The sequence below is a fragment of the Carcharodon carcharias genome, chromosome 18 (assembly GCF_017639515.1).
Source record: "Carcharodon carcharias isolate sCarCar2 chromosome 18, sCarCar2.pri, whole genome shotgun sequence".
NCBI lineage: Eukaryota > Metazoa > Chordata > Chondrichthyes > Lamniformes > Lamnidae > Carcharodon > Carcharodon carcharias.
In genome coordinates, this window is record NC_054484.1 from 29,403,669 (window position 1) to 29,419,282 (window position 15,614).

At 41.1% G+C, this 15,614-nt stretch overlaps 1 protein-coding gene and 1 long non-coding RNA gene across 11 annotated transcripts in view; one reads left to right on the forward strand and one right to left on the reverse strand.

Annotated features, from left to right (window-relative positions):
• LOC121290565 overlaps nt 1-15,614 on the forward strand; it is a 46,889-nt gene that overhangs the window by 13,074 nt on the left and 18,201 nt on the right. The gene's annotated exons all lie outside the window — the stretch shown is intronic.
• The window catches only part of LOC121290563, a 34,299-nt gene continuing 29,067 nt past the window's right edge, over nt 10,383-15,614 (reverse strand). For all 10 annotated transcript variants that reach the window (XM_041211116.1, XM_041211112.1, XM_041211106.1 and 7 more), the window contains 2 exons: nt 15,416-15,549; nt 10,383-14,040 (listed from right to left, as the gene is read on the reverse strand). In XM_041211116.1, coding sequence (XP_041067050.1) covers nt 13,369-14,040; nt 15,416-15,549 — 806 coding nt within the window. In that variant the 3' untranslated portion in view covers nt 10,383-13,368. The remainder of the gene's footprint in view (nt 14,041-15,415; nt 15,550-15,614) is intronic.

Consider the following 15,614-nt stretch of genomic DNA (forward strand, 5'->3'; position numbering starts at 1 on the left):
AATTGCAAACTGGTTTCACGACATCGTGAAACCGATTCTCGGCCTTCCCGCCATATTATCCGCTCACGCCCGCCACCATGATGCACGGAAAATTCTGCCTATTGTTTGTAGAGCCCATAAAGAAACAGGCTCTGTCACTGAAAACTATTTAAAGCATGAGAACAACCCTGTAGATGATGGTAATGAAAGCAATGTCACTAATCACCATGCCCAATTTAGGAGCACAATGTGGATTCTACAAATTCTTATATTGAAAGTATTTGATTATAAAATGGAGAACTGAAATTAATGAGATTTGAAAATATTTCTTAACTAGTGTTTAGCCACAAACAGCTTTCACTAAGCCCACAGTCAACGTCGGATATGTTATTGTTTTTGCTAAATTTAGGGACATTTTTAACATTGTAGTTAAGCAGCCGTTAGGGAGAGGAAGCTGAAATGAGGTGTGGCGATTGTAATGATATTTCATTGTTAGGCGTAGAATAATCAAAGATAGCAGAAAAAGCTGCTGTTAAATGGGTCAAAATAAAATTTGATAATCAAGGGGTGCCACAGAAATCATTTAGGAGACATAGGACAAAGCCTGTAGCCCAAAAAGCACAGCCTTCCCTGAATGAGTAGTATCCTAGTTTCACAAATGTTTCCCCTATCCCTCCATCTCAAGAAACATGCTCACTTTTCTCTCTAACCCATTTGTACTATTTGTCTCAACAACATTTGCTGTCAACATATATACTATTAGGAACTGTATTTGAATGTGTTAGGGATAAGCTGCAGCTTTAAGTTAACCCATTTGTACTATTTGTCTCAACAACATTTGCTGTCAACATATATACTATTAGGAACTGTATTTGAGTGTGTTAGGGATAAGCTGCAGCTTTAAGTTTAAGTTTAATTTATATTTTTTCCATTTGTGGGTTAAAAAGGTGAAACCTGGGATCTAGTTTCATTTTAGAGTGGAGACGGCAAGTCGAAGCTCTGTTTGTATAGCTGCCATAGGTTTCTTTAAATTTATGAAAAAAAATTATTTTTATTGCCTTTGATCCTTTATGTAAAATAGGCTGGAACCAACTAATTGACTCCCATTGTTAGGTATGTTCATTGTACGTGATTTTGCAGTTTGCGGGGTTTCACGGGAACATAACCCCCCGCGAATGTGGGACTTTACTGTAACCATATGTCAATACAAACACAGAAGGTAATGTTACTGCGTAACTGCAGCATCTACTAAAGGAGTTAATGAGAACGATAAAGGCTCCCCTGAAAACCAAAAAAGTCGTCACCGAAAATCAAAAAGCGGCCCTTGCGAAAATCTAAAGACTGGAATAAAGGGGACAGATAGCCAGTCCCATGCTAAAGAAAAACCCCAAAAATCCAGGGGAGCGGAACAAGAGAAAGTCCAAAGCAGACGTTCTAGTCAAAGGAAGAACAGGAACGTGGGAAAAGGCCATTAAGTGAAGTTAAGAATGAGGGGCAGAGAGAAAGGTGGGGTATGGAGGTCCAGAGGTCAGGAGGGTCCGGAGGTCAGGTGCATTGGGGGCGGGGGGGGGGGGGGGGGGGGGGGGGGGGGGTGGCCACAGAGATCCGGAGGTCAGGGGGGTTGGGGGGAGTCCAGAGACATGGGAGTGGGGGAGTCCGAGATCGTTGGAGGGGGTTAGCGGGTTCAAAGGTCGGAGGTGGGGTGAGGTTGGTGTGGGGGTGAGGTGGGGTTGTCGGAGGTTCGGTGCGATGGCGGAAGTCCCGTGGGGTCATTCTGGGTCTTTACAATACTTACCTAGAAGTTAGAAAAGGCTTTAATTCTTCTAACTTTTTCTGGGTAACTACTGGTTACCTGGTGGAACCATCCGAAGTTTGCGATTTAAATCACATTTTTGGATGGTTCCCAGCACAGTGCAATTGTCCAGAGGAAATTGGCACTCCTGGGCAATTGCCGTGCAAACCTTGCCTGGGACCTTGCCAGAGGAATTCCCTAACGCATCTTTGAGGTACTCCTCCCAAATCCGACACTGGGGAGCATGGAAGTTAGGGGCCATAGTTGTGGGTGAAGGGGTATTATAATATAGTTCATCTTTTCTTGTTGAATAAATGTTTAATTCTTTTGTTAAAAGTTCATCAGCTGACTCCTGTGACTGTTCACTAGCTACTCTCCACATATCTAAACAAACAAAATAAAAGTTAGAATCTATCAAGCTGGGTTCCACCCTGGGATCAGGCTTGTCTGGCGTAATCTCAGCTGCGGATTGTAACAACGCACAAAACTCTGCTCTCCCCCTTTGCAGCTTCCCCTGGCCCGGTGGCCTTGCCTTGCATTTTACTTTCCCCCGGCCCAGCCACCCCTCTCACTGCCGTCATTCCGGTCCTTGGACCTTACTCACCACCAGTAGTGCTGATCAGCAGCAAGTGCGGAAGAGAAATAACCTGTGATTGGGGGAGCAGCTCATGACAGAATCTGTCACTCCCACATACAGGGGGTGACTTTCTTCTGGTCGCCCGTGATTTAATTTTCCAGGGCCAGAATCTTCGGGTTGGCGTTCAGGGCCGGGCCTTGCTCACCGATGTGTAAAATGACGCGCGGTGACATCAGTGTCCTGACGTCACCGCACGTCATTCAAATCTTCAGTTCGGCAGGCACACACCGGAGTCAGCTGCGCACCCACCAAACTGTCAAAGACCTATTAAAGGCCATTTAAAAACTAATTAAAATAATTAACGGAGCTCCCTGTCCAACCTTAAAGTTGGCAGGCAAGTGAAGAGCCCAGGCGGCCTTTGCATTTATCATGAAACTTCATCCATGGGCGGGATGAGGTTTCATGAAGGATTTATAAATCGAATAAATTTTTAAATTAAAATTCATTGACATGTCCCAGCTCATGTGACACTAACACGAGGGGCTTCTCCACACATGAATCCTTTGTTCCTCTTTCTGTCTGCTTTCTCTTTGTGACTGCACCTGTGTGCTGATCGCATTCACCCTCCAGCTATCCTGCTTTTAGCTCTCCTTTTCTTTTACAGCAGGAGCTTCTTCTTCTGTCTTCTCTGTAGCTGGCCACATGGCTGTGTGTATCTTAACTTCCTTCCTGTTGGTTCCGCTTCCAGATCAAGGGTTATCAGATAACAAGGACCAGTATTTCTTATTATTCAAGAAAATTACAATTGATTCCTTTACAATTGATACAAATGTTTAAACGCCCTTTCCAAAATTCTTTAAAATGTCTGTGGGATCTGTTTTTAAGAAACTACAAATTTTCCTTACTGTGCTGCTTCTGGGTCAAGGGTCAACACAAGGTGCAGTAACCCATAGGGCTCGGGGGCATGAGCTGGGAAGTGGGATTAGTCTGGATTGCTCTTTTTCAGCTGACACAAACATCTTTTGTGCCATTAATGTTTTTTTCTTTCAACAGAGGGAATGAAGTGATTGAAATTGTTGCTGGGAAACTGGTTTGATTTTTAACATTTGTTCAGATTTGTTTTTGATATGATATTCTTATTGGGGCAACTGGTGAAGAGCCATAAGACTTATATGATAAACATTCTCTACAATTCTAATTTTAACATTCTCTACTCTTATTTCACTTTTCTTTTATATTCCTATACAAAAACATTTTCATGCAGTGTGTGGTTAGGATCTGGAATGCACTGCCTGAGAGTGTGGTGGAAGCAGGTTCAATTGAGGCATTCAAGAAGGAATTGGATTATTATCTGAGAAAGAAGAGTGTGCAGGGCTATGGGGAGAAAGCAGAGGAGTGGCACTAGGTGAATTGCTCCTGTGAGTGCTGGCACAGACATGACAGACTGAATGACCACTTTCTGTGCTGTAGCAATTCTGAGATTCCTGATCTTTCCTCTACTTTTCCATGGCTGTTCTATTTTTGTGTCACATGTTTATTTTTAAAAAATATATTACTTTGTGATTCTTTTGTGATATAGCTAGTATTTTCCTTTACCACAACCTGAAATGCTTATTCTTGTAATTTTCATCTGGTCAAACTGATTTGTGTCATGTAGTCTAATTCCCCTTTACAGTTTCAACCAACATTTGGTCTATTGTGCCAGATAACAGCTACAAAATCTAAAGATTATTTTAAAATATTGAACATATGAACATATGAAAAAGGAGAAGTAGGCCATTCGGCCCCTCAAGTCCCCTACCCCCATTCAATAAGATCATGGTTGATTTGATTGTAGCCTCAACTCAACATTCTGCCTCTCCCCAATAACCTTTCATTCCCTCTGCCTTAAAAATATTTATTGATCACCATTCTTTGGGAAGAGAGTTCTAAAGATTTATGACCCTCTGAGGGAAAAAAATTCTTCTCATCTCCATCTTAAGTGGGAGACTCCTTAGTTTTAAACAGTTCTAGTCTCTTCCACAAGGGGAAACTTCCTTTCAGCATCCACCCTCTCAAGTTCCCTTAGGATGTTATATGTTTCAACAAGATCACATCTCATTCTTCTAAACTCCAATGGATAATGGACCAATCTGTCCAACCTCTCCAATAGATAAACCTCCCAATTCTAGGTATCAGTCAAGATTACATTCTCTGACCTGCTTTCAACACATTTATATCCTTTCTTATATAAGGTGACCAAAACTGTACGCAGTACTATTGATGTGGTCTCACCAATGACCAGTTCAACTGTCACAAAATATCCCTGGTTTTATATTCCATTCCCCTTGCAATAAACAATAGCATTCCATTTGCCTGCCTAATCACTTGCTATACCTGTACACTAACTTTTACTTATTCATGTACTAGGACACCCAGATCCCTCTGTACCTCAGAGTTCTGCAATCTCTTGCAATTTAAATAATATGCTGCTTTTCTATTCTTTCTGCCAAAGTGGACAAGTTCACATTTTCTGACATTATACTCCATTTGCCAAATTTTTGACTAATCATAACCTATCTATATCCCTTTGCAGTCTCCATATTTCCTCCAAAATAATGTATTGCTGGCAATGAATTGAAAACTAGGAGGGGTCAGTGTATGGGAAACTATCTACTGATGATAACATTACCAAGATTTCATTTGATTTTATTGCAACTGCAGGCTTAGGATTGAATGGAACAACTCTGAAGAAAACTTTAAAACAGTAGACTAGATAGTGGGAAGAAGCATCTGGATAGATGCTTCTGTATTAGATAGAACAATAGAAAAGTTATGGTGCAGAAGGAGGCCATTCAGCCCATTGTGTCTGCACCAACCAAAAATGAGAGAAAAAAAGTAACTAGCTGCTCCTTTTAACCCCACTTTCCGGCACCTGGTCTATAGCCTCGCAGGTTACAGCACTTCAGATGCAGATCCAGGTACCTTTTAAATGAGTTGAGCGTTTCAGCCTCAATCACCAATTTAGGCAGTGAGTTCCAGACGCCCGCCACCCTCTGGGTGAAAAGGTTTTCCTCAGGTTCCCTCCAATCCTCTTACCACTCACCTTAAATCTATGCCCCCTGGTAATTGACCCCTCACCTAGGAGAAACAGGCTTTTCCTGTCTACCCTATCTAGGCCCCTCATAAATTTTGTACATCTCAATTAGGTCACCCCACAGCTTCCTCTGTTCTAAGGAAAACAACCTTAGCCTATCCAATCTTTCCTCATCACTGCAATTTTCAAGCCCTTGCAATCTCCTCTGTACTCTCTCCAGAGCAATTATGTCGTTCCTGTAATGTGGTGAACAGAACGGTACACAAAATTCCAGCCGTGGCCTTACCAGCATTTTATACAGTTCAGCCTTACATCCCTGCTTTTGTATTCAATACCTCACCCAATAATGGGAAGCATTCCATATACTTTCTTGGCCACCTGTCCTGCCACCTTCAAGGACCTGTGGACCTGCACTCCAAGGTGTCTCACTTCCTCAACCCCTCTCAATAACTTCCCATTTATTGAATATTTCCTTGCTTTGTTTGCCCTCCCCAAATGTATTACCTCACATGTTTCAGGATTGAATTCCATTTGCCATTTCTCCACCCACTCAACCAAATCATTGATATCATTCTGGAGTCAACAGCTATCCTCTTCACTATCAACTTTTGTGTCAACTGCAAATTTCCCTTTTACTTTTACTGGAGTAAAAGTATTAAACTGTTAAAAGTATTAAAACAAAGTAACAGCTTAGCTTTTAAAGTTTGTGAGATATTTAACTGACAGCTAAAGTTCATTGAGCTTGATTAATTTTTTCTTTTCAAGGTAAGAACAGCAACTTTTTGATCATGCATAAATTAAAAAAGTTACATAACATTTTTAAAAATCTTTTTCCATGGAGTGCAAGGTGCGGCAAGACAGAGGCCAAAAAAAATTTAGATAAGGTCTGAAAATGGGTATGTGGATCACAATGCACGATTAACCCATGCACATTATTTTTAAGGCAGACAGCATGCAAACTTCATATTTCCTGCTAATTATTATGATTGTAGTGTGCAGCCTGTGCTAAACATGCTGCTGAATGGCTGCACACCAGAGCAGGATTGCAAAATCTGAGATAAGCGTCACTTTGAGCTAGCCTCCACTACTTAAAGCCAGTTTGCATCTCTTAACTGGCATCGGCAGGCCTATCAAAAATCAGATCACTGTCAAGCAGTTTGGAGGAGTGCAGCACCAACTGTGCATACGGCTTTGTACAGAGCTTGGAGTCTGTCCTGTCCAGCATGGAAATGGTGGCCAACTTTATTACCACACTTATGGACCCAACTCTGATGCAGCATCTGACAGCTGATGTCTCAGCTTCCTTTGCAGCTCATGCAGAAGCCACTCAAAGTCTGACTAGTGCAGTGGAAGCTCAGATTGAAGTCATACCTGCTGTTTGTTGTCATGCAAGTGCAACTTGCTGTTATGCCTACATGGCTGCAGATACCATTGTTCAAAGGGGTTTGCAAGATCTCAGTAGTCCAGCAATTTGTTCTCCAACACAATGAGGATTGCTGAGGTGCCACCTTGGGGGAGTGGTAGTAGTGTTGTGTCCTTTCTCAGGATGACAGTATTTGGCTTCTCACCACTGTCTCCTGCCCTTCCTGTTGCCTGTCAGCCAGTCAGCCCAGACTGCTGCTGCCTATGCGTGGTTGTGCCCTCCAAAGTTGGACCTTCTAGAACTAGAGCTGCACAAAGTTTTTCTGCAAGGCCATCTGCAGTCTCTTGTACTGAAAACCAGCTTCCTTTCGCTAGCCCTGCTGCAACCATTGATTAGCATTGCACTAGGACAATCAAAGACACCCAGCAGACAGCCAACTAAGGGAATGGAGAATGATTTGCCATTTGTATGGAATATTGGATGGTTTGATTTTATGAAGTTGGTTTGTAATTTCTATTTTGTGGTGGCTTTTATTTCAGCATTCTGTCCAAGAGAACATTATAATAGTCAGTAACAGAGGAAAGGGTAAGGTGTGGGATTGTTGTTGAATATAGAATTGGGGTTATGTTAATTGGCACCTCAGATAGATGATCCAATCAAAAACAGAACAGATAGAAAGGGGATGTGTTGATTGCCTCCTTCCTTCCTCCTCCATATACCTGGTGGCAAGCACTTTGTCCTCAACGGTAAAGTTGTGCAGGATGCAAGACAAGGAATTGTAACATACAGTGGAGAGTACTGCAGGGTCCCCTAAAGAGGTCCAGGCAGCAGGAATGTTACTTAAGCATCCCAAGGGTCTGCTCATTGGCCATTACCGTTTGCCACACAGAGTTATATGTATACTGCCCACATGCAAGTGCACCAGAGGCATGAGCCAGGGAGTTTGGTTTTTCATGGAGGCTCAGAAGTGCTGACAATAAAGCAGACTGACACAAAATAAATGCATCATGGCTGCTGCCAGGATGTTAAGCACTGACTTTCATGATGCATACCAGCTGGATGTTGAAGGAGTTTGTGATGTATCTCTGAATTTAAGTGTGGCACCTGCTATGCGAGATGTGTGCAGTCAATGCCACCCTGTACCATGGGGAAGCCTGGACTCCTGATGAAACTGCATGCTCACTCCACCTGCCTCTCTCTGGACAGAACGCAATGTGCTCCCCTCTCCTAGCACATAGAGCATGAGGTGACCTCCCTCATATAACTGTGGATGTAAAATTTTGGAGATTCCTGCACCAGCCTGGAAGGAGCCTGATGTGAATAAGTTCATGGCCATGGTGACCTTTACTGTCACTGGCACTGCTATCCTTGTCCTGGTCTGACACTGCAAGTCTGAAACAAATGGCGGATTTCAGTTAAGCACCTCCTGAGTGAAACCAAGGCAGAATTTCTCTCTTGTCGGGTGGGTGCGTGCCTGACCCAAATGAAGATAAAATAGTGCGCGATGTCAGGCGAGCATTGCTTGCTCTCGTGACATATCGCCCGATGGGCATGAGGCGGCAGCATGTTTGCTGACAATTAAGAGGCCTATTAAGGCCCTTAATCAATTAATTAAATCAGATTTTTCATTGCCCGTCCAACCGTTCGGTTGGAGGCTGGGAGAAAAGGTCAAGCGCCCTTTGGATTTTTTAGGAAACCTCATCCACGGGCAGGATGAGGTTTTCGACAGGAATTAAAAATGTCTAAGTCTCATTTATAACATGTCCCTGCTCATATGACAAGTCACATGAGGGGACACGTTCACCTTTTCTTTTAAACCTTTATTTGTACTGTTCTAAATCTTCAGCTCCCTGCCTTCATTGAGCTTTCAGTGCGCGCACCCACATGCATGTGCAAACTTCCATGCTCGCCCTCCTCCCGCCCCCACCCTGGCAGTGCTCAGTGTTGCAGCGCGTGATTCACACTGGCTGGCCATTAGACAGCCAGTGTGAAATTGTGGTTGGGGCCTGACTGCGGGCAGCGGTTGGTTTTGCGACCACTCCCGGGCCCGCTGAGGGCAAAATTCAGCCTCCAGAAGTCAGGCTGCGCCTTGCCAAAGTCAAAATAGAAACTTTCCTTGAAGATTCTGGGTGGATATAGCCTCCTGCTGAAAACCCTTCTCCACTTCCTCCTTCCTCAGAAGCTTGTCCTCCTGTGTCCTCTACTCATTCTCCCTCATGCTGTAGGCCAAGGGGGATAGAAACTACTGCACCCTGAGCAGAACGAACGAAGTGAGAACCAAGGCCTTTACCACGTGCCACACTACTTACAGTAGACTTCAGCACCTTTAAATAGCTGTAAAATAAAGCACTTAACTCGACAACTGCTAATAGAACTGAAAGTGGTTGATAGTCCCTTTAAATAGTGCTGGCAGCAGGGGTCCTTCCTTCTGTTAAACACATATTCAGTTTTGCAAGACAGTGTTAGTTGGAGCATTCAGATGGAAAGTAGCACACTAAATTCAAATCACCATTGCATGGTGAAAGCCAACTTCACATATTTCCAGTGCCTGCGTCAATGAGTTAGCTAAAATGGCACCTGGCATTGCCTGTACCAGACATGTGTGTGTACAGCACATGCATCATTTTGGACTGAAAACAGCACCAGTTAGCACCCAAAATAACAGCATTGTGGATCTAAATTTTGCAGTTTTGTCATTATGAACTATGGAATGTTTGTCCTCAAAGTTAAAGATGTTAATTATGGGGCATTAGTTAGTTTTGCATGAAGTTGAGCTAATATTCCACATCCCCGATTTAAATTTTAATCTAAGTAGCACTCCCTACCAGAGTATCACTGTAGAGGTCCATGACAATCAGTCAGCCCTTCATTCAGTTGTATTCCTGATCTCCAAATACTTAATGCTATATAAATGCATATTTTTCTTTCTTCTCCCATAGTTATGCAATGGGGAAATCAAGACCATAATATTCCCTTAAGTATGAGGGATGATGGTGCCATGGTACTCTCATGCACCTCTTGATAGCCTGCTAAGAAACTCATTGGTATTCGTAAAAGTGAGCAGGTCACCAACCACCTTTTAAAAAAGTTATTTGTTCATGAGATGTGGACGTCGCCGGCTAGGCCAGCATTTATTGCCCATCCCTAATTGCCCTTGTTCAGATGGCAGTTAAGAGTCAACCGCATTGCTGTGGGTCTGGAGTCACATGTAGGCCAGACCAAGTAAGGACAGCAGATTTCCTTCCCTAAAGGACATTAGTGAACAAGATGGGTTTTCACGACAATCGTCAATGGTTTCGCAGTCATCGCCAGACTTTTAATTCCAGATTTTTATTGAATTCAAATTTCACTATCTGCCATGGTGGGATTCGAACCCAGGTAACCAGAGCTCTGATGGAAGTGTGTGGCTTCAGAGATAGGTGACAAATACTTTTATTTACAAATTTATGATTTTCTTCATTATCAAGCAGTCGAAGTACAAAAGAGCCCTGAATCAGGGGAATATTTAATGAAAGACGTGATGTTAGACCAGAAAGGAATGTAGCGTATCAAAAGGTATACCTCCACCTTTTAAATAAACACATTACAATAAATGTTTCCAATTGAAAAGTGTAATGTCATTTAATATTTTGTCAGCTTAAAAACTACATTGGTAAATATTCACATTCTTTTCCACAATTTTTAATTTGAGAAGCTGTGTTTTATACATATAAAACTCAACTAGGCCTATAAAAATTGCAAATCAATATTTTCATTGAAATTAATAAAAAGGTAAGAATTTCCACAATACATCCTGCATAACCTGAGAGCACTCATGGCACCAGAAAGTGTGATATTATTAATCATTTTTTTCACAAAGTGGTGGCAGAAACCATGATCCTAACATTATTTCAAACTTGCCACAAGTTTGTAAACGACTAGAATGCTCATGGATAGTTCAATACTGTTCAGGTAACTTCTTAAAAGTATATTTATTCATTCCAATAGTCATAAAAAGGGATGACTTTTTATAAAAAAAGAAAAAACAGTTCTATTTTTTATGGCTGTAGTTTAGACACAAAGAGGCATGGGGTTCAGCCCAAACTACAGTGATCAAATTAAATTATTTGTACTGTGGCAAGAGACCTAGGTAAAACAAGTTTTGAGTGATTTAGATGGCTTAGCTCTCAGCCTGCTCTCTCTTTCTACCCATTGATTTATTAGCTAAGTGGAGATGCAAGGCAACTTTGGAAGGCAGTGGTGTCGATGAAGCTGTTCTGCAACCCCACCTCTTTGCAATTTGCCAGTGGGCAGGCCTGTGAAGTAAACAACATATATGGAAAGAACATAACTGTTTCCCTACCATTTTCAAATGCTGGGCAGGGCTATATTGTTAGGCCCTAGCATCCAGAGGCGAACCAAGGGCATGGCAGAGCACAAGAGCAAAATTGCTTTCAGAACAGCCATACCCAGGCCCCAGCCAAATTTAAAAAAAAAATCAATGATCACCAGCAGCCTCTCCTCTGCCACAACAAGCCCCTGCCCCAGACTAGATCAACTTTCTGGAAAAGACCAGAAAGCCCACTCTGGATAGATAAATTATTCCATCTTTGGAAATATGCCCAAGGTTAGTGAGGGTTCTTGAGACTAAAAAATGTCCAGAATCCGGTTGAAATGCACCTCAATCAAGGGCAACAAGTCAGGCTTCTGTGATAATAGCATAAATTGACACGTGTCAATTCAGGGATTGACCCTAGTTATGAGGAGGAACTACTAATTACATCCTCAAAGCACTAATAAAATTTTCAAGCATGATTTCCCTTTCATAAAATCATACTGTCTCAGTTTGTTCATACTAGGATTTTCCTTAATAAATTCCAGCATTTTCCCAATGCCTGTCAGGCTAACTGGATTTGCAAGTGCAAACTTTCTCCTATGCTGAGTGCTACATGCTAATGGTTAGAACACAATAGTGGCCCTGAGGCAGGGAGGGGGTCACTTTGCCACGAGGTATTCTGTGCCCAGCAGCCGTGTAATAATCACAACTCAAATTCAATTAAAAACATTTCGTAAATTGTAAGGTAATTTTGCATAACGCATTCTGTAAACCGTTGTATAAAATGAGAACACAATATAAAAATACAATAGGGTTTTACATGGCCATATGAAGAATGAAGACTTTTCAGCCACTGCACACCCATAGTAAGAACACCCTTCCTCTAATTGCAGTGAAATCACGACAACTTGGCTGTTTTAGAATCATTAGCTAAAGCATCATTGCAGCCAAGAAAGGAATGCAGATACCCTGTTGGTATCAATACATCCTTATGCAAAGAGGCTGCACAGCAAGCAAAGAACAAATTATTATTTGATGTCATTAGAATAACAAATGAACATACAGCAGAGTTCACCAACACGGAACATTGACTCTTGTTTCACTCACCATATCAGGCAATGCCTATGGTGAGAATTTCCAGGATTTTCTCTACTTCAGATTTCCAGTATTTTACATTTGTTTTATAGGAGCGGGTTGCTGTCAGTTTCGAAACACGTTTCCTTTGAGATGGTGAAGATAAACCATGAATAGCTAGTCAATTCCCTTAAAGATGGAAAAGCAGGTACCAGCTCCAAGAAATTCTTAATTTATAAAATTAACTTTCCCCAGCATTTCACTAAAATCTCTCAAACTGTTGAGACTGAACCAAGTGGACATTACGTGCCTTCATATTTTGAAGGGAACGAGTCATAACTAAACCTTACTGAAAATGACCAAATGACCAAAATGAAAAGTAAAATACTGTAGACCACCACAAATAAAACCAGAATGCACAAAAACAAAGTGGTCCAGAGGAGGGAAAAGCCATGCAGCACATCAATTTCCATGCATGACGATGAGATTATGGACTTCTCTCCATACCACATGATCTTCATTTTAGTTAGCTCTCACCTTCATTTCCCCACCTCCCTTGAAACCCTCCATCCCATTTATCAACAGATATCAATCCATACCATTTGTAAAATAAATTGCCAGACCTCCTATCAAGTATCTTCTTTGGTAGTTTCTTCTACATATCCACAATCCTATGATTAAAAATCTATCTTATTTGAAGCTTCTGAATTTTGCACATGTCCCTCTGCTCATTATCCAGATTGTTTTATATTCATCTCATCAATGCTTTTTATTATTCTGTCCTCACAAAAAAGGCCACTTTCTTATCTGAAGAACAATTCTTTTTCCCTCTCAGGTGAGAAATTACTCATACATTCAACCCATGAACCCCCGGCTTTGGCAGATAAACTGAAAACAGAGACACCTCGATAAAATATACCAGCACCAAGTTGAAAATTCTACTCACGTTCTATGGGGTTACATAAATACCTAACATTTTATTTTTTGCTAAGCTAGTTTAGATATTTTAAATCCTCTCAGTAGCTATTACAGATCAGAGTAGTTACTGAAAGATCTGAAAGGAAAATCCCATCAGCTGAACGTTTTAAAGTGAAGATGTCAACAACACTAAGCATCATTTTTGTCTTTAAAAGTTTGAGGATATTTCAAACGGTTTTACAAAAGTAGTTATCACACCTCATGCAAATATACTTCAACGTCTCATATAGTCAGAATGCAAAGCCTGGGGAAGTGAAGCAGCGCCTGGCATATCACAGAAACTTGGTTTCTCATACTGATAAATTGCAGCATTGTCACAAACCTTAAAAAGCAAAGGATTATTCAAATCATCACATTCTGCAATTTCAGGTTCATGTGCCTCCTGATCACACACATTTTCATTTGTAAAGTCTACAAAGCAACTGTCCGGGTCTTGGATTTGGATAGACCACAATGGGACATTAGAAACATTAATGCTTGCAGAGGCAGAACTGCTTCTTCTGCTGTGGATTGTCTGTGTCTGGCTTGTGGTCTCAGCATCTGGGCATTCATTTTGCATGATGTCTGTTGGAGCCATCTCACAGTCATTGAAATTAGTGAAAAATTGTTCAGGGACTGAATCACACAGCTGATCATCACAAGACATTTTGCTGGCTTCATCTGTTCCTAGTTTAGAAGATGCACTGCAGCTTTGAGCACTGTTCACAGTTTTAGCGAATGAATTTGGCTCATAGCCAACTTCCTGATCACTATTCATTAGTTTGTCTTCACTGCTTTCTTCAATGTTTTCAATTTTCTTTTCTTTGAAACAAACGTGTTCCAAAGTGCTGAGTTTTTCTTGCACATTATAACAATTGTAGACAGGTTGGATGTGTTTAAAATTATTCTGATGGGACAGACAAATTAAGATATTCAATTTAACTGCTAAAATGACATTAAGATTCTTAATTTTTTCCTACTACACCTCAAATTAGGGTATTGTCAAATGTGATCTAATTCTGTCTTCATCTAACATGTATTCACTTTAGCAGAATTTGTGGAAATGCACAGAAACAGGAATCTTGGATTAGCTTCCCCTCCTTCTTACTCTTAGTACATTTAGGTCAATTGGAGTAACCTCATGATCATCTGGCACATGTGGTCAGGATCAATACAAACTAGGAAAGATCAATGTTGGGCCCTTCTGGCTCTTATGGTTACGTGACACACCACATGGTACATCTATCCACTGGGGCAAGTACTCCAACTGAGATTTCATGGAGTGGCCTGGAGATACTGCTGAATCTCTGCACTTCATTAAAATGTAGCCATTAAAAAGAAATTAATGGTTTATTAAAGCTTATAACAGTGTAATTTTGGTACAATGTAGCAGCAGCATGTACAAAGTAGGATACTTAATTAGATAGCCTGGAAAACCAAAGCTTTCATGATCAGAAAAAAAGTCATTATGCTCAAGAGTCTTATCTCTTAATGCAAAAATCAATTTCATCTTATTATATCACTTTGACTGGATTGATCTGTGGCGAGTTGTTCACAATGGCAAGAAAGAACAATCAGGTCATCTCTAAGTCTTCATTCCCCACAACTTTTCTTAGCCTTCTTAGAATTTAAATTCCCAGTACTAAAAGCATCTTTATTGCATTCCTCACTGGTCCATGATGGGCAAAAATATTTTTCCCCAATTGGTTGACCAGATCGCAAATGGTACCATAGAAGAGGTCTGACTAATGCCTTTCATAAACGATACAATCTCATGTTGCATTTATAATTTTAATGCAGCCCAATACTTATTTCACTGTGCTGATGGTTTCATAAATCTAGCTGCTATAATGTCAACAACTTTTTTTTCTTTCACGGGATGTGGGCATCGCTGGCTAGGCCAGTGTTTATTGCCTATCCCTAATTGCTCTTGAGAAGGTGGTGGTGAGCTGCCTTCCTGAAACAGTGCAGTCCATGTGGTGTAGGTACATTCACAGTTCTTGATTAGTACATGTACCAGACAAGGACCTGCAAGTGCAGTAGGTATCACTAGAAACCAGGCACCGTGCAAAGAAAGGTAAAAGCTCAAAATCATGCATAGATGATAAAAATGCTTCTCTCTAGGACAAGGAATTGAACTTTTGCTAAAATTGTAAATCACACACAACTTCTAAAGATGCCACCTATTGTTAAGAAATGCTATCACTTTGTTTAAGCACCGTAAAACAATTGTCTCATGCAAGATTTCAATCTGATGAGCTTTTTGGAATTCAATTACATACCAGAGCTTGTGGACCGTATTTGATTAAGAAACAAAGATAACCTCCTTTGTATAATACTACGATGACGATGAGCAAGCCAACACCCAAGATGCACAAAATAAATATTAGTGGTGTTTGTAGTGGTGTTTGTGATGCTGCAAAAGAATAGGATATATCAGAAACATTCATTTGTACCAGTTTTCCTCTGCCTTAGGATTAT